At 49.0% G+C, this 24,302-nt stretch overlaps 9 protein-coding genes across 9 annotated transcripts; 4 read left to right on the forward strand and 5 right to left on the reverse strand.

Annotated features, from left to right (window-relative positions):
- Window positions 1–51: 51 nt before the first annotated feature.
- On the forward strand, window positions 52–504 carry PG994_014111 (uncharacterized protein; the record flags this gene model as incomplete). The annotated part of the gene is made up of 1 exon (XM_066865520.1): window positions 52–504. The coding sequence occupies one exon, from the start codon at window positions 52–54 to the stop codon at window positions 502–504; it is 453 nt and encodes a 150-aa protein (XP_066708649.1).
- A 735-nt stretch (window positions 505–1,239) lies between these two features.
- Window positions 1,240–2,220, reverse strand: PG994_014112 (uncharacterized protein; the record flags this gene model as incomplete). The annotated part of the gene is made up of 1 exon (XM_066865521.1): window positions 1,240–2,220. The coding sequence occupies one exon, from the start codon at window positions 2,218–2,220 to the stop codon at window positions 1,240–1,242; it is 981 nt and encodes a 326-aa protein (XP_066708650.1).
- A 596-nt stretch (window positions 2,221–2,816) lies between these two features.
- PG994_014113 (uncharacterized protein) lies at window positions 2,817–3,179 on the reverse strand (the record flags this gene model as incomplete). Its single annotated transcript, XM_066865522.1, has 1 exon — window positions 2,817–3,179. The coding sequence occupies one exon, from the start codon at window positions 3,177–3,179 to the stop codon at window positions 2,817–2,819; it is 363 nt and encodes a 120-aa protein (XP_066708651.1).
- An 8,447-nt stretch (window positions 3,180–11,626) lies between these two features.
- Window positions 11,627–12,220, forward strand: PG994_014114 (uncharacterized protein; the record flags this gene model as incomplete). The annotated part of the gene is made up of 2 exons (XM_066865523.1): window positions 11,627–11,769; window positions 12,079–12,220. The coding sequence occupies 2 exons, from the start codon at window positions 11,627–11,629 to the stop codon at window positions 12,218–12,220; spliced, it is 285 nt and encodes a 94-aa protein (XP_066708652.1).
- A 717-nt stretch (window positions 12,221–12,937) lies between these two features.
- PG994_014115 (uncharacterized protein) lies at window positions 12,938–13,374 on the forward strand (the record flags this gene model as incomplete). Its single annotated transcript, XM_066865524.1, is given in 2 exon segments — window positions 12,938–13,095; window positions 13,107–13,374. The coding sequence occupies 2 exon segments, from the start codon at window positions 12,938–12,940 to the stop codon at window positions 13,372–13,374; spliced, it is 426 nt and encodes a 141-aa protein (XP_066708653.1).
- A 289-nt stretch (window positions 13,375–13,663) lies between these two features.
- PG994_014116 (uncharacterized protein) lies at window positions 13,664–15,563 on the reverse strand (the record flags this gene model as incomplete). Its single annotated transcript, XM_066865525.1, has 5 exons — window positions 13,664–13,999; window positions 14,137–14,445; window positions 14,785–15,085; window positions 15,133–15,382; window positions 15,509–15,563. The coding sequence occupies 5 exons, from the start codon at window positions 15,561–15,563 to the stop codon at window positions 13,664–13,666; spliced, it is 1,251 nt and encodes a 416-aa protein (XP_066708654.1).
- A 567-nt stretch (window positions 15,564–16,130) lies between these two features.
- On the forward strand, window positions 16,131–17,249 carry PG994_014117 (uncharacterized protein; the record flags this gene model as incomplete). Its single annotated transcript, XM_066865526.1, has 1 exon — window positions 16,131–17,249. One exon carries the CDS (start codon window positions 16,131–16,133, stop codon window positions 17,247–17,249), a length of 1,119 nt encoding a protein of 372 aa, XP_066708655.1.
- A 2,794-nt stretch (window positions 17,250–20,043) lies between these two features.
- On the reverse strand, window positions 20,044–21,050 carry PG994_014118 (uncharacterized protein; the record flags this gene model as incomplete). The annotated part of the gene is made up of 2 exons (XM_066865527.1): window positions 20,044–20,771; window positions 20,954–21,050. 2 exons carry the CDS (start codon window positions 21,048–21,050, stop codon window positions 20,044–20,046), a joined length of 825 nt encoding a protein of 274 aa, XP_066708656.1.
- Window positions 21,051–21,513: 463 nt separating this feature from the next.
- PG994_014119 (uncharacterized protein) lies at window positions 21,514–21,951 on the reverse strand (the record flags this gene model as incomplete). Its single annotated transcript, XM_066865528.1, has 1 exon — window positions 21,514–21,951. The coding sequence occupies one exon, from the start codon at window positions 21,949–21,951 to the stop codon at window positions 21,514–21,516; it is 438 nt and encodes a 145-aa protein (XP_066708657.1).
- Between the last annotated feature and the right edge of the window lie 2,351 nt (window positions 21,952–24,302).

Genomic DNA, 24,302 nt, shown 5'->3' on the forward strand with positions numbered 1-24,302 from the left:
AGCTCCAGCTCCAGCCCCGGCGCTAGGTCTAGCTCCACCGTGACCCCGAGCATGACCTGTATCACCGCCTCCGCCGGGTACGGCCACTCCTCCAGCTCCGCCTGCTTCCTCCTACCCACCACCTACCCCACCTACCCCACCTCGACCTACACGGCCCCCTGGACCACCTCGACCGTCTGGGCCACGTCCGGCACCGACGCCGTGACCAACCCGCCCCACACCAGCACCGCCACCATCACAGTCACCCCGACCCCGGCGTCGTCGTCGTCTGCCACGGCCCATGTCATCACGACCTGCAGCCACGGTGCCGGCTACGGCTTCAGCTGCTCCGAGGTCACGGTCTACCCGACCACCAGCGGCGCGGCCGCCGCCTCGACGTCGTCGGGTTACCCCACTAAGCCCTGGAACCCCGAGGCGGCTTGGAACGAGGCCCTCAAAGACTGGACTAAGATGGAGAAGAAGTCCCCCCAGCCCAGGCCCTGGTACAGCTTCTTCGGGTGGTAGATTGGACGGAGACTAGAGGAATCGGCAAGTCTCCGTCCATAATATGGACCACGGGACCTCGAGGAAAGGGGCTTCGAGTAAATTGGGCATCTGTAACCATGCCCACGACTTGTCTCCCCCTGAGGTTGCCCTTTCCCGGACGGGGAGCTTGGATGCATGATGAAGATTGAAAGAGATCGGTGGGTTCTTTGTGGTGGTAAACTTCTTGTCTCTCCTTAAACTACTTTTTCTTTTCTTTTAATATTCTCACCGCTTAGTTGGCGAAGATATGTGGGAGACGGGTTATGAATATGATAGCGAGTGAATTGATATAATTATCTACTTGAACTTCTTAATTGTCCCTATGATAATGTGCAATGACTTGACGTTTTGTGATTGGAGCCAATCAAAAAAAGCTGCTGCATAGCCAACCAAGGAATGGTATCTCCAAGGCTCTTGGGTCCAATCCCCTATGAGTGTGTGAGTAAGTACATTTGGGATGCTAGAAGGGGGAAGGTCAATTTGGCCGATCTGATCTGCCACCGGCTATTCCAAGAGCATTATTACCAATAATATGTACGGTAAATATAATACAGAACGGCCCATAGTGGCGGAGAGATTTCGGACCTGGCCAGTGCCTACGTTGCATAAGAGGTTAGCTGGAGTGCGTATCTAAGCAGTATTCGACGTAAGACGTAATGATAGGGAGCACAAAAGGATGTGTGGGAAGGAAGATTTGGAAGAGCGTTTGTTTCTCTACCTATGCAAACCACCCTCATCCTCGTCAAATAATGCGAACGGCAGGGACTCGGTAGGGCGGCTGGGCAGACGCTTCAGTACCTCCTCGAACATCAGTTCCCCATCGCAATTCAGCGGCGCGCCACCAACGTCGTCGGGATCGAAGCGGCCCTTCTTGTCGTAGTGCGCGTCGCCCTCCGGCAGCCGCGCCCGGCGGAACCCCTTCTCCAGTCGAGCGAAGCAGCGGTCTACGGCGTCGCACAAGAAGAGGGAGCAGTTGTCGTCGACAGTCACTTCGGCGTCCTCCGGGGCGGCGTCCCCGATGACTTTGAGGACGTGCTCCAGCTGGCTGACCCAGACGGCCCACCCGCGGTGGTGGCCCCAGTAGGGCACGAGTGCTGCCACCTGCAGCGTCTGCAGCCCCCCGCCCACGAGAGCACCCCAGCCCGCGGCGCGGGCCCCGTCATCGCCAATGGCCGGCGCGCCGCCGAAGAACTCCCACGGCGTCGCGCCACAGTGGCCATCCCCACGCGTACCGCCAACTTCGGGGTCGCGCGTGATATAGTACGCGTGGTAGTCGGTGTAGGCCGTCAGCCTAACGTGGCGCACGCGGCGCATGCGGCGCAGGTTGCGCTCGCCGACGGCGAAGAGGCGCAGGAAGACGCAGCGCTGCTCGAGCGCGACCGCGAACACGTTGCGCGCGTACAGGACCGCGGCCCCCTCGTCGTGGACTCGGCGGCAGGCGCGCAGGAGCGCCGTGCCGTGTGGGCGCAGGCGCGCTTCGTGGTGCGTCGCGCAGCCGTAGTCGCGCCGGCCGCAGCAGTCCGGGTCGGCTCCGCCCTCGCGCGCTAGCTGGCGCCGGAGCCGCCTCGGGGTCGTGAACCAGACGTGGTAGCAGTCGATGGCCTGGGGTTGTACATATAGGATCTCGTAGATCTTGTCCCGGATCTCGCGAAGGAGCCCGAGGAGTGTGGGTCGCTGCTGATGTGGTTCGTCCATGGTTGCGTGTGCCTGTATGTGCATGTGTGTCTTGTTTCGATGGAATCGAGAAACATGAGTAACTGGGTTATCGAATTCCTCTCAATACTTATGCAATAGTGGCGGTGGTGTTGTGAGTCACTAGGGGCTGGGCTGTGCTGGTGATTCGGGGGGCCGCTAGAACAGCACTAACAAGCGGCTCAGGGGTAATGACACACATTCCAATTGGTTAGAGTCAGTTGCACCCAGCACTTGTAGATGCAAGTTTCGTATAGGAATACAATACAGCAATCAGGACCAGCATCCCCGTTCTCAAATGTTCCGCTTGGCTATTATTGGGCACACTGCCCTCATCCAAGTTATATAAAACAGTGAAGCTATAGCCGCCGATGTTGTACTTGATTTTATAGCTTCATCCTGATAATCATGCTGTTGTGGCCCTTCTGACACCGCAAAAAAAGTCAACATTCATATTTCACGTTATATGTCGGTTTGATACCCGATTCCTGTCACACTGAGTGATTAATATGCATAAAGTATACAACAATATTCAGTCGTATTACGTTCTATAATGAACCTCGATCTACCCGTCAGTCAACCTGTCCAGCAGCAGAACCTCATGAGTCGCTGCCCTCACCAAGATGCTCCTGACGAACTCTACGGACAGTACGCATAAGGTCGGCCGCTTCCTCTCGAATGCCGGCATATCCCTGCGCGCTCTCTACCACGCGTGCAGCATTATCAACGTCCTCCTTCAAGCGCCCCCGGCTAACAGCTACTCTTGAATCTAATTCTGCGTTTTTGTCGGCATCATTGTTTTCTCGCCACGCTTTTGACTTGGACTCGAGGTCTTTCTCCGAAATCTCGATGGTCTTTATGCTCACCTCGAAGACCTCCTTGAACGGATTGACGGATGAGCTTGGCCGTTTTGCTGCTGCGCCGCCAGGTTTCGTCTCTGAATTCTGCTTGTTGGCTTCCATCTTGACAGGTGTGTTTCCTTGAAAGTTGAATTCAAGAACCGTCAGCTTGGTTGCTTGGTGTTGACTAATTATATACACATCGATTTCAAGGAACAAACGGTCTCTTTAGTAACTAAACGTTGCCACAAAGGCTTTGATCACATTTTACAACGACCAATAGATCTTTCTTTGAGTCAGATTCAGCAAGATTCAATTTGCAAGCTTGACCGTATTATTTCCTTTGTTGTTAATATTCGGGGGTTGATTGTTCTCATAAGCATTGTGTACTTCCCAAAGCTTCTCCCTTCCTCCCTGCTTGAGTACAGAAGGTAACGAAATCGGCTTCCTCGCTGGCGGGCCGAGAAATTCGTCTCCGCTTGGACCACTTTCTGTTTTGGGAAAGGTGCACAGTAACGCTTACTCGCTAACCAGGTGCCTGGTTTTGTACTCTACCAAGGCTTGGCATGTCCCTGTCATCCCATCTAGGCTCTTAGGTAATCAATCACGAGGACAGTTCACCCCAATGGCGCGGGGTCGCGAACCAGCTCCACGCTGCTTTCTATAACCACATGAAGGCATTTCCTTACATGTAAAAGCATACGTACATAACCCAGTTTCGAGGAATGTTCTAGCATCCTATATAGAGCATCACATATAGAGCACCACGAAGAAGCCTGCATGCCCTTTCAATTCTATCGATTAATCGAAGGCTGGCGCCACTAGATAGACTTGGCATATACCCCTCCTGCTTTACGGTGGCAACAAATATTACTCATTTCGGACCTGTCTAGAATCTTCCTGGTCTCTAACGAAGGCGAAACGGTCTATAAATTGACGACGCTCCCTGGAACCCTCCATTTTCAAAGGTATTAGAAAAGAGTAGATAAAGAGCAGGAGCTCTAGGCTAGAAATTGCACAAGACTCACTGCTTTCCAACCCCTTCCATGTCGCATTCTATGAAAAACACCCTCCCCGAAACACAGCCGACCACCATCAAAGAGCCGGCAACAGCGGATCTTATTGGCCGGAAATCAGGCGGTAACCACAAGAGATGATTCCCATGCCAAGTTGTCCAGCTGTGATCCTCGCTGATACCATAGCCAAGGCGTGAAACCTCGCGCTGTGGAGTTGATAATTGACTAGGTTGGGTACCAATAGCAATAGCTCCAATATCAGTAAGGAGAGATGAAGAATCCGGACTAAATGATAATGTAGAGGAAGCAGTGCCTATGTGGGTGGTCTGCTTCTCTTGGCCCGTCGCCGCGTCCCAGACCTTGACCGTCTTGTTCAAGACGCCGACGCCACCAGCTTGCTGTCGGGCGAGAACGCCACCGAGCTGACGTCGGCGCTGTGGCCCTCGAGCGTCTGGCGGCAATTATTCCACTTGTCGTCTACTACTGGCTGGCGCAAGATCCATTGTGGGATAAGATTTTGAAATGTAGCGCGGATTACGCTCTGTTTCGGGGCGAAGAGGAGGCCAGATGAATAGACTTGAAGAGGGGCAACTTGAATAGTAGAAACGTTAGCTAGAATAAAGCGGTTCGCGTCGTTAAGGAAGTCGGTTAATGGTTTACTGGTACTGGGCTTAATAGTTGATTAGTAACTTAACGGAATAGATCCGGGGGTAGCTTACTATAAGACTACTTAATGTAGTTAAAACCCGTAAGCTTTCTGTAGCTCTGTTTATTAGACTGAGCGCTTCTAACCAATGTAAGAGATGGCTTTTCAAGAAGTTATACACCTCACGGTCGTCGGTAATTATTGTACCTGAATGCTCTAGGTGGTAAACCCAGTAACAGCAGGCATACTGTATCTCTGGTTGCAGGTAGACCTTAATCCGCTCAGGATTAATCCTCGAGAGTGTTATCCCCGGTGCTTGGACTTGGCAGATATCCGTCCGTAGCGAGCTATTCATAACTCGCAGACATTCCGTGGCTAGCCGACGGTGGACCACTTTCTCATCAATCCAGAATTGGTTGCTCTCTCGCTTCTTTGGATCGAGAAGGAAGTCGCGGAATGACAAATGTAGCAGTCGGATGGGCTGTTTGGTTAACACGGGAATACTTAAGACTGAATGCAGCTGGCGTAGTATCGCTTGGATCCCGTTATTAGATTTGCCTAGCAGCGATGCTAGAGCAGAAAGCGAGAGGGGATTCGCCAGAATGACGATAGTGCCAACCACTTCTCGAAAACGATCGAGAACCAGAGCACCACCGGCGAGGATCCTTTTTAAAACAGGCAGATAGGTTGCATCTAATTAAGAATCGTGGGTCTTTAAGCGGGAATTTAGAACCTTATTAAGTTGTTGCCTCGGATCCGAAATATACTTATCGCTAATAAAGCAACAGATAGTAGCGGCAAAAATAAATAGCGGTACTGCTATATGGACTAGCACTTGTATCTCTGCTTAGTTTGGCCAATTAGGTGGTATTTTCAGGTCTTCGGGTACGTCGTGATTGAAGTTATCTCTAACTTGCTTGAGTTTATACTCAAGGAAAGCTTGTATATCGTGTTTAATTACCGATATAGCGACTTTATAAAGGATTAAATTATAATATTTACCTTGGATTTTATCGAAGCCAAGACGGATAAGAAGCTCGGGCCTACTGGTAAAAAAGATCTTAAGTCGTGGCGATTATATCGTTTTCGAGTTCGAGAACAAGTAGATAAGGAGTCTAATATCCTCCTCGGGTTCGCACTCGTCAAGGGCATCCACAACAATCAGAAGGGTACGGCCCTTATAAGCGTCTCCTGAAATCTTCGACAGTGGTTGAAATAGAAGCTTTTCGAATTATTCTCGCCTCGCTTTCCCGAAGATCAAAGGGTCGGAATCGATGGCATCCTGGATATAAGGTATAATTACCGGTTCCCGTGAGCATAGCTGCGCCGCCAGGCTAGGAAAAAACTTGGACACGCCGCCGCGATCTCCCTCACCACGTTTAAAGAAGAAGCTAGCACCGAGGAACCCGCCTTTAGAGGCAGTCTGCGCTAAGGTACGCGAGATGGTGGACTTGCCCGTTCCTGCCATACCATTGAGCCAAAATATCGCTTTGGCGTTCGAATCCTGAAACCATTGATCAATTTCGTGTAAGAGCTCGACTCGAGTATTTTGGAGGCAGGTTGGATTGTGTTCTTCAGCGTGGGAGTCGAAGGAAGCGCCTTCTGCAATAGGTAACTTCGCGAGCACCTTCACCAGGGAATCCTGAGTTGTAGATATCTCCCTGCGTAAACGTGACCACGCACTCTGCGCCCCTTCGCCGTATATAAGAGGTACGAAAACGCCGAATATCCCAAAGAGAGAATATGCTATATCTTCTTCGCGCGTCGTCGTTCGGCCTTTTGCCCATGACATACGTTCATTAACGCTGAATTGTAGAAGGGGGTTTCCTCGGAGGACAGGTTCGGGGATGTTCGTAATGTCGATGAGCAATTGTTCGAGTGATCTTTTGTCGCCTAGGCGCTGGCCTTCCCGTGAGAAGAACTCCACTGACGAAGGTGCAATCAGCTCTTGGAGTGTCCAACCTCGGGTGAACCACTTACTCTTTCGGAAAGACAGCTTCCACGTCGATCGCGATGGTTCGTCGGTTTCGATATCGGTACCTTTCGAAACATCGGCAAGGTATACGTAGCATTTGGTCGATTGTTAATACCATCGGAACATGGAATTGATAGCCTCCGAGAGTTCGACGGAGTTGGATTTGTCGATGCAGCAGCTGTCTACCCAAAAGTATGGAATATCGTCGTGGGCAGCCTGCCTTGCACAGAACTCGAGCTTCTGGTAGCCTTTCTTTTCGAGTGCTTGGTTTTGCGTAACGTCTTCGAACGTGACCTCCTCGCCTTCTTCCCAAGTATGCGAAAGTATCGCATACAAGGGAATGTTCTGCGACACCTCGGTAAGGCTGAACTTGCCATCTTCTTGTCGCTGTAGAAGTCGCATAGTGGTCGGAAGGCTGGCTTTGAGGATTAGGACCGACGTTTAGAAAGGGCGCGATCACTTTCGTCCATAGGGATGTCCTGGATGTAGGGGAGTAGGTTGAGCCGTCCTGCTGAACATGAGTCCAGCACAAGGCATACATTGTCGAGCATTGTCGGGTAATTGTGATGAGGGTGAGCCAGTCACGGGATCTGCACGTCCTGCCAATCGAGTCGTCTTTCCTGTGTCTAACGTTGGCGTATGGCGATGTAATTGGTAGATGCACAGGGAGATTTGCCTGTTGTAATGTCCAGTGAACAGTCGCAATGCAGCATCCTTCTCAGGCAGGTATTGGGGGTTGTCGTCCCGTGGCGGGGCTTTTAGGCGACAGGTGGCCTAAGCGTGCCTTTCTTTATTCTTCTTATCTTAAAACACCCAGAACAAAGACACCAACCGCCATCCACACATCTGCTATCAAGGTGACATCAATGGCCCCAAACCTGGCAGAGGCTACACACGAGCTCGTTCAAGGCATGATCGAGAGCCATTGGTTCAAGAATAAGGAGATTGCCGCAACCGCTCTGTGCAGCCCCGGTCGGTCCGTACGATCCGATCGAACTTGCGATGCTTTGGCACCACCAGAGCGCCTCGAAACGCCGTCGGATGACCTCGAACCATCACGCCGCCGATGTTTGACGCTTTATACGATCGTTTGATCGAGAGGCCCGAGATGTACCAGGACGAGATGGTCGTATTTATCGTAGCCGAGTTCGACGTCGAGGTGACGAAAATGATTGTAAGCAGAGCCCTCGCGTCCATCGGATGGTCCAAAAAGACTATACGACGCGTCGCCGAAGAACGAAATGCCGAGTTACGCGACTTTTATAGCTACGCCCTATCCGAGTTCCGCTTTTACCACCTAGTATATATTGACGAATCAGGTTGTAACAAGCGTGCGGGTTTCGACGAACCGGGTGGTCGCCTTAAGGCGTAGCGCCCGTATAAACCGCACGGTTTCACCGTAGTCGTAAATATTAAATCCTGCCGGCCTATATATAAGACGGTATTATGTTTTCGCGTATCTTCTAGGGGTTTACGGATAGTGAGGCGTTCAAAGATTTTATTTAAGAGCTTCTACCTTTATACGGGAGATGGCCGGAGCCGAAGTTCGTTCTTATTATAGATAACGCACCGTTTTATCAGCCCGATAGAATATAACAGCTATGTGATGATGCCGGAGTCAAGCTCTTGTTCCTGCCGCCGTACTCACCCGACTTGAATCCGATTAAAGAGTTCTTTGCCGAGCTTAAGGCCTTTATTAAACGGCACGGTTACCTCTATAACACGTAGCAGGATTTTGCCGTTTTCCTAAAGTGGTGCGTAGACGTCGTAGGATTAAAGCGGTTAAGTATAGAAGAATATTTTCGGCACGTAGGACTATTTATTAAAGAACCGTAAAAGCTTAGAAATATAATAGATGTAAATAGAAATTATGCTTCGTCGCTTATTATTTATTACTCGTTATTTAAAAGACTAGCCTAGATTTTTATATCGCGAACGAAACGTTTAGCGATACTACGTTTTATACCCTTATTTAATAGGAACTGGTAATCTTGATCCTCGTGTAACTGCTTAAGGTCTAAACTTTTAACTAAACTTAAATCTCGAGCTTTCCGAAACTCGAACTTTAGTACTATATCGTCCACTTACGTACATTGCTATTCGTAATATCTCTTAACCGCTCGATCTTTTGCACCGTAGATAGTAATAGGACTAGAATAGGCGACTTGATGCTCTTTTGAAGCTTATTTATTTGACTGGCTAGGTAAGATATTGGTAATCTGGATAGATGGAAGATTCCGGGGAGAGGCATCCCGCTTGCGCTTTTGCTTGCGCTTTGTATCCTGCTATTCTTCGGCATAGAGCTGGGTACGAAGAAAATCAGGCATATCGTCGTGATAATTGATGGGGTGACCTTTTTCGATGTGCCGAATCAGGCTTCGGAAATGATGGGTACGTAGCCTATAGTGCTTGCTATTCGCACTATCACGCCAGTAATATAGTCCGAGATAGCAGGGGGTCCCGGGTATCGCATTCGTTCGTAGAGCTCGTTCTAAGTAGTCTGTTGGCCCGTCGTTACTTTAACAGTTATCTGAGTTGATCGTTTGGTAAGTATAGTCTGGGTGGTAGATAATCTCCCCCGAGTAGTGGCCCCGGTTAATGCGTCGCCCGGAGTATCGATGTCTACGTAGGTAAAGCCGATCACGAGTCGTAGTGGCTTACCTTCTTGAAAGAGGCGCGCCTATGTTCGAAGCTGCTTCTCGATAAGCCTCCAGTTAATATTAAAGCCGCTGAAATATTTGATAAGATCGCGCGCGGAGCGATCTCGCACAGAGACTGTAATAGTAGTATTATTAATTTGCACCAAGTTCTTAGCTCTTCGGAGCTTCGTCTTAACCAATCTCTCCAGCTTTGGTTACAAGAACTTGAGCCAGTAGGCGCCCGGCGCCAGCACAAGGTCGGGCTCTGCATCCTTTAGAAGGATTCTGTTGTTGTACATCACCTTAAACTCAATCGAGTAGTGGATGCAGCGAGGTGGCTCGTTATCGTAGGCTTCGTCCTCTTCCCATTTAGCAAGCTGCAGCAAGGGAAGCGTCGCTCGCTCGATGCTCAGCTGCCTGCGACCAGCGCACTGAACCGATTCCTCCCAAGCGTCCGAAGGTGCAAGCGACGCTCGCCAGCTCTGCTGGGTATTGACTATAGCCTGAGGAGATAGACTAGCGGAGCCAAAAGGAGCATCGCCATCGTCGTCGAACGAATCGTATGGATACGAATCAAATTCATCATCCATTTTCGCGGCCATGCACTGGGCAAAACGGCGCCAGTCTTGACGAAGACGGTGGCAAAATAGATTTGGCGGGGTAGAGAGATCCATTGTCAGATTCGAATGAAGTGAGTTATAGAGGGTTCCAGAAGAAGCGAACCGCCAGATATGGCGGAAATCAGGAACTGCATCCAGTATTGGATGTGGATTGTATTATTGTTGGTTTGGTTTTCAGAGAACAAAAGAGCCAGAGACGATGCTGGACGCTAAGCTGTATTCAGTCTGGGGCCCTGCGCTGCCATTTGGCAGACGGCCGACAGCGCTTGTCTCCATTATTCGGCGGTCGCATCGTGAGGGAATCTCCAATGACCAAGAGCTTCTTTCTCCAAAAGCTTCTCTCTTGTAGAAGAGGTGTTGCACACGTAGTCCCATGGTTTTGAAGGATCTCTTGAATAACAGGATCGATGACACGCTGGACCCTTGTTCAATACTGAAGGCCGGCATGCAGTACTGTAATCGCTGATGACGGTTCTGCTTATCGTTCATTGTATGCTCTAGAGTCGGATATGGATTACTTGAAGTTGGGTGCAGAATTGGATGACCAACACAGTACTTCGTGATGTACCTGCCAAGGCGTCAGTGACTACATCGAGAGACAGTCAGTATACTAAAGTCCCGCACTGTGTGCCTTCCTAAAGCAGAAAGTGGTCTGAGCGGAGAACTCGTTTTAGTTGCTATCGAAGGGGAAGCCGATTTCGTTATCTGCTGTACATGTTCGAAAGAGTGAGAAGGCTACTGCTGATTAAGCGGTTACCAATCCAGAATTTTGACCTGCCCATCTACTTAGCTATAACGAAAAACATTGGGCTTTGGCTTCGGCTAGCCAATTATGGTAACTGGGTCCGATAGATCTAGATTAGCCACCGGCCATTCTATTGCTGTAGTTCTGCTCCAATGCACTCTCGGATAGTGGAAGGACGATGTTGGCGTAGCACCAGTTCTAGGACTACAAGAAGACTGTAGTAGCACCTGGATTCCGACTGATGCTACTTCCTGCAATCCAGACCTTTGGGAGCAACCTGCGCGACTAAAGCCTTGTTTCCCTGCATAATCCGGAGCAATACTACCCTTTTCTTTTTCGATCCTCCGGTAATCATGTCCAGAGCTTACAGCTTCCTTGGTTGTACAATGCAGTAAGCTTGCTTTGCATCCCAGCTTCAACTGTCGTGGCACATCAAATTCCAATGCATTTGACACAGTTTTTAAGATAGTCAATGAAACGCCGTCATCCAGGCAAATTGTCCCGAGCAGTCCAACTTCTCTCTGCTGTTAGTTTAGTTGGTTTATTCGACAGCTGATATTGCAGGTTCTATCTCCCACGTACCCAGTTCTGAAAGAAGTAATGTCAGGCCGAGCTTCGACGAGTTGATTCGTTTGTTGTTCATCTGATCATGTCGGCTAACGGAGCTGGGCCACTCCTCCCTCCCGGAACCTCGGGACCCCGGGCGCGGACCGCTCATCATGTGACTGACGTGGACTTCTACATCCATCAGCATCCTCGCGGTGACTGTGCGGTTCTACGTCAAGAGGAAAACGCGGCTACTATGGTGGGATGACTGGACTATACTTTTAGCTCTAGTACGTTGAACGCAATTTGTTTTGCCCCCTTTTCTTTCCCCGTCAGCACTACTGGGATGGGATTATATTGACTTGTGGAAACCATGCGCTCAGATGTTCGAAATCGGCGCCCAAGGATGTGTCACGCGGGCCTACCTCTGGGGGCTCGGGAAACACGATCTCGAGATCACCGTCATTCCGCAGCTCGTCAACATCCAGAAGTGGGACTACATTGGAATCATCCCGAGCATGCTAGCGTCGTCCTCGCCAGGATCTCGGCGGTTCTCCTCTTGATCCGAATATTCGGGACCAAGAAGTAAGCGACTATCGGGGATTATTCCTTCCTATTCTAGACGTCGTTCCTCGTTATCCCAGTGTCTTAGGGAGGGTGGATTCACATACTAACGCCGAGAGTCGGTAGGTGCATCGGGTGGCTTCTCAAAAATTGGCACTCGAGACTTTGCCGATTTCTCAGACACACTCTCCTGTCAGCATGGTTCAAGCGCATCCATTAGAGTTTGTATTGCAGGCACGTTCTCCGAATTCGTTGCATTTCCTGAAAGAAGACCCATCCTAGCCGGCGTTCGACGGAACGTAGTAGTTGGGAGGCTCGAGTTCCACGCCGATCTTGCTTGCCTGCGCGGCGCCTCGACCGGCTTCGACTGCGTCCACAAGACAACGGCCTCGACGATGACGAGGGCGGTCTGAATCGACGTGAAGACTACCAGATACCACTTGACCCACCGAGTGGCATCTCGCAGTGCGCATACCTGGTACCGACGTCAAGCGGTCCCTGTCTATGCGTCCCTTCGAAGACGAGAATTTCACTACCTACGGCTACCGCATCTATCGATCACTCAATTACGAAACCACTCTCGAGCGGTTTCAAGTTAGTATTATGAACCGTTTCTACCCCGACCAGCCAGCCGTGGCCGACGTCGTGCGCATCTTGGTCGTCCTCGAGCAGCTATATCGGACATACAGGGTCCCTTCCTCTTACGATACCACCCCCGATCAGAACCTCTAGGAATATGATCCCCTGTTTAGCATCGGCGCCACTACTTACCGGTTATTCCTACGAGTCTACCCAAGCCGGCCTGATCCTGTACCACTAGGAGCCCCTCGATCAGACACCGGACTCCTCTCCCCTCGTCTACAGCCTATTTTCTACACACTGCTTCGACCAACCCCGCATGCTGGCCCTCTTTATGCGCGAGAGCACTCGCTACTTCGGCTCCCGCCCATTGTACGCCTTTGGAACCCCTTTGTCACGGCTGTACGCCGCCCGACGTCTGTGTCGGAAAGCCTAGTGTATACAATCCAATGTACGTCACTAACTCTCCCTGTGCTTATGGGCTCGGTCGTGAAGCCATCGCATCTTGCTAATACGCCCTGTTCCCCGTCATGTTTGTCTATAAGCTCAACATGCCGTTCCAGCGCAAGCTGGGTCTGATCCTCCTGACAATGCTCTCCCTGGTGACCATGACCGCCTCGCTCATGAAAACGATCCAGGTCAGGGTCTCGGTCGGCAGGACCGGCGACAACACCAAGGATATACAGTACCGTACCAGCTTGCTTCATGTGTCCGTACCAGCTTACTTCATGTGTGGGCCGGTGTCGAGCAGGGCTTGGTCATCACGCTGGGCTGTGTACCGAGTCTACGTACTTGGTTCAAGACGGTCCTCCCCGCATTTCAATCCATGACGTCGAGTGGTGTCCTCATCTTCACCTCAAGGTCTCTCGGCAGTTCCACGGGTTCCAAAGCCGACAGCAACAAACCGAGCTCGGATCGGTGTTATGATCAGGGGCTCCAGCCCCAGATGCATCATTATCACGTCTCGGTGGAGGGTATCGGGGACTAGTCTATGGTGCCGGGCAGTCAGATTTGGCAGACGAACAATGTTACCATCGGCACCAGCTCAATCATGCAGAACTCACCCGCAGCTGCCAGGCTTGGTGGTTTACAGAGGGGCGAGTAGGCTATGATGAGGGCGGAACGGGTACTACGAGGAACCAGCGCGTTATCAACCAGTTATACTTTGTCAGCAGCCCTGAACTACACGTATGCAAGAATACAATGAAAGGGCGCATGGCAGGGGGCTGGACAGATTAGATTCTGTAATAATGGAGATGTCCTCTCCCATTCTCAGCTCATCTAGACACACCCTTGAAACCTGACTGGTTAATCTGCCCATCAAGACTTTGGACTTCATCCCAGAACGCCCTGACTTGCACCAAGAACGCTCCATCTGACCATACAAATTGCTTCAGCACTCCAAGCGTTCCTGGCCACGATGTATACAGGCCTTTGAACCTGGCCGCGTGGTTGGAGCGCAGTAAAGCGACGTAGCTAGAACGTACTGTGCCCCTGGGAGCAAATGTGCCGCCGATATAAATGGTCCAAAGAAGGAGGTCCGGGTCGTCATCCCATAGGCTTTCATTGTTGGTCTGTTGCAGTACTCGAAGTAGTTGTGACGAAATTTCAGACTGTGGATTGTAGGGTAAGCAACGATCAACACAAATTAGGAGAATCAAAGAAGCTCTGCATCTCGTAGAGCCTCTGGCTAAGTAATGACGATCTTGGCCATGGAGAATAGTATGATATTGAGAGGTGCATCACTCACTGGAAACACGGCAGCACACCAAACCGAGCAGCATAACATAACAGAGCATATATACGCTGCAAGACGAAAACACCCCATTGTAGGTTGGAGATGCCTCAAGCCCGCAAGCCGGGACTGGATGGAGGCAGTCTGATCGTTTATAAGCGCCATATCAGCGGGGTTGTTCCTAGAGTATATGGGATGGTCTCGAATCCATTGCAAGGCCCGAACGTCCTTGAAGACCTCCAGGAACTCATTGTTAAACAAATGGGATCGAAGCTGAAATCCTGTGGGGATATCGAAGAAGTCTGCGGGAAGTGCTTCCCTGGTCTATTGTAGTTCGGCAAAGGTCGTATGGTCCACGATGCGACTAGACCCTGATAGTATTGAGGCGTTCAGATCTTGCCTTTCGGGATTTATGTAAGTAAGTTGCATGACGATATCGGGTCAGGCATTACCCACCAGAATATTGCCCGTTTGATGCCGTCAGTGAGGGGGATGCTCTCCTTGCGGCAGAGCTCAAGCAACTGCCGCACAGCCCCTAAGTGAAGTTGCACCTGAGATGTCTTCCCAAAGCGGGCCTAAGTACCAAATATTATCAGCTGCAGGCAATCTTAGAGAAGCGGGCGGAGGCCCCCGTGGAGTAGCAAGTTGTATGGATGAACAAACCTCAACTCCTGCCAGTAGCAAAATAGCGCCAATGGCAGATTCCGTAGTAGCTTCGTTTCGGTGGCTCACTCTCTCACGGATGTGACTGATGGCTTGACCCCGATACCCGAGGCATTCCCCGTCGATTTTGCCTTTGGTTGTCGCTATTGCAAGCGAAAGCATCACGGCATTGAGCAGCGCCGGGTCGACGAAACCAGTGCGGAAAACGCAGCGAAAGTGCTGGAATGTCCAGTCCTCAGCAATCGTGAAGACCGGCTCAGCGGCACAGCTAGCCTCGCCTGTTTGTATATCTGTGAGCAGCCTGTTCGAACGGAGTTTTCGGTAATGTATAAGGGTGTTCGGGCTTACGAGTGCTGAGCAAGGCCTGCAGTCTCGAAGAGTTGACTGCGAGCGTCTGGAACGGATCCAACGCACCCGCAGACAATGAGGAGCATATTAGCGGGCCCGTGTGCGTCTTCTTGCATCTCGGCTTCTTCCGAGGCACAAGGTCTTTCGATGTCGCCACACGGAAGTTGTCGCCGGCCTCTTGCTGGAGCTTCCGCTTGTTCTCGAGAGCGTACTTGACTGCGTGTGACCGGGCTTGCCGCCTTGTTGCTAGCTGTTTTGTATTACTCGCGGCACCTTGCACCGGAACGAAGTGAAACCCCCCAGCTAGATGCGTATAGAAAGGGTCAGCAAGCAAAGACTAGTTCGGTTAGGGTTTCACTTCACCTATGCCACCTACCTGTCATAGGCTCGCTTGGAGTACTTCCTTCGGATTCTCGACCGGCGGGGGTCATTTTGCAAAATTTCACCGCAACGAATAATAGTCAGCTCTCGCGGTTAGAGTGGGATGTCGTAGAAGTAAGATTATGGTCAAGGATGACAGGGATCTCTCGTACGTACTGGCGGGACCATTGTCCCATGCCTGCTTACGAATACACACAACTCAACTCTCCGCTCGCTCTAGCGCTGATTGGATCCACGCCCCCTAACTAACCCCTTCTTGGAAGCATCTTCTTTCCCTTTTCGGCAGAAGCTCGTTTCCTCATTCGGGATCATCTACTTACCCGATTTGGAAGTGTGTTGTTCCCCTATGGAAATCACCTCATGCCTTTGACGTTAAGAGTATCCACAAGATAATCTTCTTCATGACTCCTCGGGACCGTTTAGTAAAAGACCTCTTGAGTTGATAAGCAGTTGGCCATCATGAATTTGTCATCAGTCCACGAATCACCGGGATACAAAAACCCCCGTGCTCAAGCGACTCCGAGCCGAGTCTCATTGAAGTCCGAAATACCAGCAGCAGATACTCCCTACTCGAGTAAGATTCCACACAGTCGACCTACATCTATTAGTCTCTCATAATGACTGAGTCACGCCTTTTCAAGCCGCTGAAGATAGGCAACATGGAGCTGAAGCATCGGATTGGTATGGCGCCATTGACTCGCCTCCGCGCCACGGCGGACCGCGTCCCGCTCCCCGTAATGAAGGAATACTACAGCCAACGGGCTTGTGTACCCGGCACCTTGATCATCAGCGAGGGCACCATCGTGTCGCCGGCAGCCGGTGGCGGGTGGCCCCACGCGCCGGGCATCTGGAGAAAAGACCAGGTCGCGGCCTGGCGGACCATCACCGACGAAGTGCACCGCAAAGGCGGTTTCATCTTCTGCCAGATCTTTGCTTTCGGGCCCGCGGCCGATACCGAGATAGCCGACAGGGAAGGGATTGTCGTCCTGGGGCCCAGCGCCATCCCGACGCCTGGGGAAGGCCACCCGGTGCCGCGTCCCATGACCAGGGAAGACATCAAGCAGACAGTGGAGGAATTCGCGGTGGCCGCGAGGAACGCTATCGACGCGGGGTTTGACGGCGTCGAGGTCCACGCTGCCAATGGCTACCTCCTGGATTCCTTCATTCAAGACGTCAGCAACCGGCGCACGGACGAGTACGGCGGCTCCGTGGAGAACCGGTCTCGGTTCGTCGACGAGATCATGAAGGCTGCGGTCGAGGCTGTCGGTGCCGCTCGTGTCGGACTGCAGTTGAGCCCGTGGAGCACGTTCCAGGGCATGGGAATGGCCGATCCGATCCCGCAGTACAGCGACGTCATCCATAAAGCGAACCGTCTGGAACTGGCCTACCTTCACTTGATCGAATCGCGGATATCTGGCACCCAGGAGGTCGAGCGGACCGAAGGGCTGGACTTCGCATACGAGATCTGGGATCGGCCGATCCTGTTGGCCGGAGAGTTTCAGGCGGCGAATGCACAGAAACTGGTGGACGAAGAGTATCCTGGCAAAGACATCGTCATCGCCTTTGGGCGGTACTTCATCTCCAACCCAGATCTGGTGTACAGAATCCAGAAGGGCCTGGTGCTGAGTGCATACGATCGCAACACTTTCTACACCAATTGGGCTGCGGGCTACGTGGACTACCAGTTCAGCCCGGAGTATCTAGCCGGCACGCATCCCCAGGTTGGATTGGCTTAATTTCAGATTTGTACAGATCTTATTGAATTGAGATATGGCGACATTTATCAGGACCACATCACATGTACAGAAGCTAGAGTACCAATTGATTGATCGAGCATTCCATTCCATCATGAGATTTGGCCCCACCTGGACCTTCAGCGCTTATCAGTGATACATCCCTTGATAAGGGATAAGGTCACTCCACTCTACAGTGGGCTAGATAAATTTTGCTGGGCAAAGAATTTTCTTGTCTTTTTGCAACCTTCCATGTTGTTTACAAGCCTCCAACGATGCTCTCGCCTACAACATGCGACAGCAGCCTGCGAGCCGCAGCCCAATGTATTTAGGCTGACTATGTATGGTCCGGCTGTGGTAACTGACCCGGCCATATTTACTGACCAGCTTGAGGTATCAACCATTCAAGTGTTGCACCTGCTCCAGGTGTAGAGCTGTACCTCGCCCTCAATGTAAGCCTCATTCTCTTCGTTCTCCCCCTCACACGCCCTTCACATGATGAAAATTTAGCTTCAGAGGCTGTTTATGATCACTTATGATTAAACATTATCATTTGTTCTATCCTTTTCTGATAACCGGCACCCCATTGCCCATGATGCACACACTATTGAGCGTTGTTCCCTCAGTCGCAACCGTTGACTAATAGATTGTCATCAGATGTGAAATCAACCTGCCTGTGTCGCGTAATAGGAGACTCATGACGATTATCTGGTACCGTTCATGACTCAGTACTGTCATGTGGCATTGTTCAAGACTGCCTGGCTGACTCGAGAGTACGAGCAAGGAAGTAGGTATTCCATGCAGACTGCACAGGGTTGCGTTGCCTTGGGTTGCGAATTCTCTGGTATGAGTAGACCTGTTAGAGTAGACTATTTAGCTATCAAGTATTAAAATGAATACTAGACTTTTCGTCGCCATCTTGCCAGCTTCCTTAGCACACGCATGCCATCCCATTTCTGCTAGATGGATAACTCCAAGTATTGAAGCGCACACTGTTTCTGTCCTCAGCTGATATGAGTTCGGATGAGCAATCACCGGCATCAGGAACCAGACTCGTCCAAAGGCAGACCTATCAATTTAGTGGTAAGTATCTGATATCTGATATGGCCTGGCTGGTAGCGTCTTCATTATGGTCCGTCGGTGGAGATGCCTTCAATTAAGCTCAGGGGTATCACGTGGCTAACTTGACGACATCATCTCGACCCCAATTGCTACCTGCGGCAGAATCCCGTACGTTTCGTGTCTAGTTCAGTTCTTTCGGTTGCTTCTCGACATGATAATGTGTTTTGTTGGGTGGGGGTAAAGCATGGTAGTGCAGCGTTTGTTGTTGCGCTGACAGCAGCCCAGATAGGGGCTCATGCTAGGGCTGAATGGTGAAGGGAGATTTGCGGTCAATGTACTGAATCTATGTTACATAAGGTGATGATACGTTGAACTTGTCGGCGTCTTTAGTCGAGTTTGTTTCTACAAGGCAGGCCCGTACAGCGAATCAGCCATTTGAGCCTCCTCAATCCAGTTTCCTGTACGGGTCAGTGAAATACGAGGTGTTACGCCAGTCTCAGAAATATGAATGGGAGGACGTAGTGTGCTTCCTATTTTTAACGCAAAAACTTGTCTTGTGCTGCATCCTTTGGGCATTAGGGGGCGAAATTGAGACGAAGTGGTTGACCACGTACATCCAACGGTAGTAGTGTTAAGCAAGCTTCAAATGGGCATGGTCCACAGGTCATAGATAGTCTGTAGTTAAGCAAGTTACCCATTGCTGTACATTCCATTCACGGCAATTGTACTAGTGATGCCAGTCGCTAGTTATGTATTACAATTTGCTTCCGCATGGATCGCTACGCTGTAACATACACAAGGTGTAAGTGATGGTAGCCAAGGGTTGTGTAGGATGATATGGAATCTACTGTCATTAGTGTGAAGCCAGAGGAGGAGGAACAACTGTCTTTTCGTCAGATGTAGGATTGGCCACGAATGCTTCGAGTTTGATTGCCACTGCTATCAATGCCTTGCGTATGGGAGAGAGTGTAGTAGTTGATGTGACCCAAAGGTGTGTGTATGGTGGGCAAGCTTAGGTGCTCACCCATTGTCCCAGTCCAAGCACCATAGGGACCAAAGATGCGAGGGTAGGTACATAAGGCCTAATTACAGCTTGATTTCCCATCAGCAAGCAGTCCCCACCATCCGACGCAACAAACATAGCCGTCCTGGTCAGATGGTTCAGTTGGATAACAACCAAATCCCACTAACTCCGCACAAAAGACCACCACTTCGAATCCGACCCGAAGCAAAAGAGAAAACAGGGACTGCTCCAGGCGCGAGATGGGAAATCGGTAAAGAACTAAATACCCGGACGACGCATCGAAGTAAGAGACCTAGTGGCTCTGAAGATGGCGGTCTACGAAGCGAGCTTGACCAGCTCGTGGAGAAGGGGGCCCAACAGCCTGGGTGCTGATGTTGGGCCTGAAGAGAACCGGTGCCAGGCCGGGGTTTCCTCTTTTGGCTGATTCGTCTTACTCTTCCTAATAGAATTTATTTAAGTTAGCTCCATTAGGTTAGTATGATCATTAACTCCTGGTAACGACCATAAATTTCAAGTGGGTGTCTTGTCTTGTTATTAATTGTTTAGTGTCTATAAAGTTTCCATATTGCATTGGCTCAGTTCCTTCTTCGTCCTGCCTCCCGAATATCGTCAAATCTTCTTTCCAATAGATGGAGCTGACTTTTTATCAGACTCATCAGCATATGGGGTCTGTTCAGTGTCAGCAGCGCTTGGTAGCTCAATGTCTATCAGTCACGGCCATTGCGAATCCAAGACGCCAGCCGGCCCGCTATCGCTGCCATCGTAAGAGGCATTCACGAACAGAGTATGCGAGCCAGGGACAAGTGTGTTAGCATCGTCGTGGCAGTGACTCGTGCTGCAGAAGCCTTGCCGGGAGTACCTCTCTATCTTTTCGGTCTTGGCCTTGGCCGACTCGGCGTCGTCGTCCTCGCCTCGGAGCAGATTCGGCAACTTCTCGATCACTACAGACTTTTCGGTGTCAATGTTGCTGAACTGATGGAGACGCGGGCTCCTCCTGCGGGAGGAGGTGTCGTCTTTCCATTTCACGAGCTTGCAGCCCCAGGCTTCGTGGATGTGGCCGAAGCAGTGGATCAGCGGTCTGGCCCGGGCTACGGCCCCAAAGAGCAGGGGGCAGCCGGCTCTGGTGTTCCAATCCGTGTAGTCGAAGATGCCGCCCGGAGGCCCGTGTGTCATGACGGCCTGGGCGGCGTCCGCGATGGCGAATTCGTGCCCTTCGTCCTCGGGGTACTGGAATGCCCGGCCTAGAAATGCCGCTGGCGTCCAGGGGCTCGCGTAGACCCGCAGGCACGCACCGTTCTGCAGGGTGAACTCGTAGTTGACCTCGTCGAGGAAGACGATGCCGGCACCCTTGGCCTGGTCGATCAGTCGTCTGGGCTCGCCGAGGGGGCCCAAACTGCTGCGCCGCCTGTTCGGGCTCCATGTTCGACCACTTGCCTTCTCTCTTTATCAATTCCGCTAAATGCTTATCGAAGTTGGCCTCGTCTATCCCAATCGAAGTTGGCCTCGTCTATCCCAAGGTCGTGGTTGCCAGCGCATGGCAGCTTCAGAGGCGCGGGCAGCCGGCTCAGCAGGTCGATGGTCCTGTGGTAGTCGTCTGTTCTGGAGTATTTGGTCAGATCACCGCAGTGTATGACGACATCTGCCTTGTGTGCTTCCTTCACATCGAATACCCGACCGTGGGTATCGGAAACAACGAGGATTCTGGTCTTAATGGCCATGGTGGGCTATCAATAAGCAACGTCAATGTGTTACTGAATAATGGTAGTACGTGTAAAAGATTGTATGGTAATTATGTGTCCTTGTAAGCAGCATATGCTCTTTGTTCTCTTCTAGACTTGGTTCAATGCCATTGAACTCGGTCACCCAGGAAGAAGAAAGGTTCCCAAGGTGGTTGTTGCGTCTCAGTGTTATGAACCTAGCAAAGAAGGCATTGTATCACGTAATATGTCTGGTAGTAGGACACAGCTTGGCTGTATTGGTCAAGCATGATGCGTACTGAGAGGCGAGATCTTTTGATAGTCTAGCTATGGACAGCCGAATCACTACAACCCATTGGCAAGGGAGGAGCATGATTCTCAAAGAACCCGCGAGGCCAACAATCCGACCTCTTACGCGTGCTGTGGTTATATCTTGTCCCAAAATGCTATATGATGGAACCGACCTTGTCCTCCTCCAGTCGTTTCACCAAAAAGCCACTTTGGCAATTTCAGCCGGTACTTTGTAATACCCAGAAGGGACTTCGTCTTCTGCCGGCCCCTGAGTAGAGAAGGCTCTGATAAGGACGATCTCTTTCTTCTCGAGGTTTAGGCTTATTCCACAGGCCTCATCACCAGCCGAGTCAGAGCCGCCAGATGACTCGACGACCTTCTGGAAGATGTGTTTGGCGTCCTCTGCGGTCATTTTTGCATCTTTCGCCTTGATCTCTGTAATCTCGAGTGACCACGAGGCCTCTGTCTCTCCCCTGAAAAGGCCAGAAACTTCCTCGCCAGTCTCATACAATTTTATATCCGCAGGGGCTTCTATGAACGGGGCTGTAGCATTCTGCAAGTCGAAATGGGCATGGGACTTGTAGAAACTATCAACCACCGGTGGCGCGGGCCATTCTGATGGAACGAACATGTAGGTCAGCCTGTGGATGCAAATATTGGTATACTTTAGATAGTGGGGAGTGAGCTAGCATTTGAAGCCGTTTTTCGAAGGGAAATGAAAATAGGGTGTAATAGTGTACACATGATCGAAAGGGGAAGGGGTCTCGTACCCAGCAGGAAGAGTCGGCGGAGATCCGCCGTCACGTCTCGTCCATCTTCGCTTATGATTTGGCCCGCCAATCCTCGCTTAACAGCTCCATCTCGGAAGGCTTTAATGCCAACTGGCATGAGTTGAGTGTCGGCAACTTTAACCAGCTCCGCGTTCTTCTTATAGTAGAAGTATGCTAATTCAATAACGTAAGCCAGCTGACGGTGCTACGGTCACCCCATACAACGGCGACCCCAAAAACTAATAATAATATTACATAATAATAATACGAATAATTTAATTAAAAATTAATATAAAATTCTAAAAATACCGTTTTAGTCTTGAAACGCTTTTATAACACCCTTAATCTTAAATTTAAAGTTAAATTTAATTATAACAGCTTCCGACGCCGACGATAAAAGAGTAATAGCCTAGGGTTCTAGTATAACGCTATTTATTTCCCTTTTATCTACTATAATATCTCGTATACGTATAAATTTCTAATTAAGGTTAAGTATTACTCTTTTCCTCTTTTTACCTCTTTTTTTCTTTAAATTACCTTTTAAAAGTGACTTCTCGTGTTTTAATTAGCCGATCTAGCCGTTTAAAATATTTAAACTCTTTTAAAGCTTCCGGAATAAAACCTAGCGTGTCGCGCTATTAAAAATAATATTATTATTATTAAGCGTATCCGTTAATTCTTTAATCTAGCGGCTAGTTATAGGTATTAGTAACGTTATAAAGGAGAATTATTTATTAAAAACGTTAAGGGGAGGCTTAGATAGTTCTACTTCTACCTGGTCTTTTATCCTCCGGTTCTAGCTATTAAAAGGCTTATTAATATTACGAGGGAATATATTAGTTATAATTTAGCCGCTAGCTATTATATACGGCCGAAAAATAAACTTTTTAATTAGCTTATAATATTAATAAAAGTCCCTCTTATTTATATTTATATTATTAAGCCTTATATAATATAAGTTATTTTTTAATAATAAGTATTTTTTAATATATTAAAAAGATTAAGATCTAGGGGTTATAATAGGTGCGATAAATATGCCGGAAGGAAGAGAAGCTATATTTTATACTTTAAACACGTTATAATAAAGTCCTCGCTTACGTAGCTAGCGTAGTTATCTAAAATAATAAGCCGCTACTAGTCCTCGTTTTTAGGCTTTATATAAGGGATGAAGACCTTATTTAGCCACACTAGGGCCAGCTTTTTATTAGTCTAGCCTTTAAGGAATACCGTAAAAACTTAATCCTTTATAGCATCCGTTAACGAGTCCTCCTTCTCTAGAAATTATTACTACTAGACTTATTAACCTTTAAATATAATAAGAGGCGGCAAGGCTTAGCTTAAAACGTTATTATATTCGACCGTAGAAGCCTATAACTAATATTCTTTTTATTTTAATAAGTTTAATAATTATTATATTTATTTTATAGCCGAGCTAATTACCGATCTCGTTAATATTAAACCGAAACTCTAGAGGGATCGATTTTAAAATAAGATTATTAAGCCGCTTAAAAAACTCGATAATTTTCTTTATAAAAGTTACGTTAAGCTTTAAAAAAATTATACTTTTAAAAAAAATATTATTAATAAATAAATAACGAGTAATAAATTTTTTAATTTAATATTTACCGAATATTATATTAATCTTATTAATTTAAAAAATTCGTTAAACGAATATTTAAAAAATAAAGTACGCCGGTAAGTAGCTTAAATTATATTACATAAAGTATTAAATTACCATTTAAAACTCTTCCGTTATTATTAAAGCTTAGAAGGACTTATTCCGTTATTTTATAGTTTTACGGCTATAAATCCGAGCCCTTAGAGTTATTTTAAGGATATTATACTTCTCGGCGGCTTATTTTATTAACGAGCTATTTATAATATCTTAAATCGCGCGTTATAATATTAACTCGTTAAGTTTACGGCTTATTAAAAAGAGGAAAAGAAAAGAAAAAAGATAGTATTATTTAATTAATTATAAATTAAAAGCTAACTAATTTATATATTAATTTATATACAATATTATTAGGAGCTATTTAAATTTAAAGGTCGCTATTATATAGGGTAACCGTAGCACCGTTAGCTAGCTTACCTTATAAGTAAATTAAATATATAAGTGAATTAAATATTTCCGCTATATTTTATTTAAATAACCTTTATATTTAATTTCTTTTATAATATAATATAATCGGTACTTAAAAAGAGAAGTAAA

This window comes from Apiospora phragmitis (genome assembly GCF_038363925.1).
Source record: "Apiospora phragmitis strain CBS 135458 chromosome Unknown utg000013l:1.0-2965645.0:1.0-2969333.0, whole genome shotgun sequence".
Lineage (NCBI taxonomy): Eukaryota > Fungi > Ascomycota > Sordariomycetes > Amphisphaeriales > Apiosporaceae > Apiospora > Apiospora phragmitis.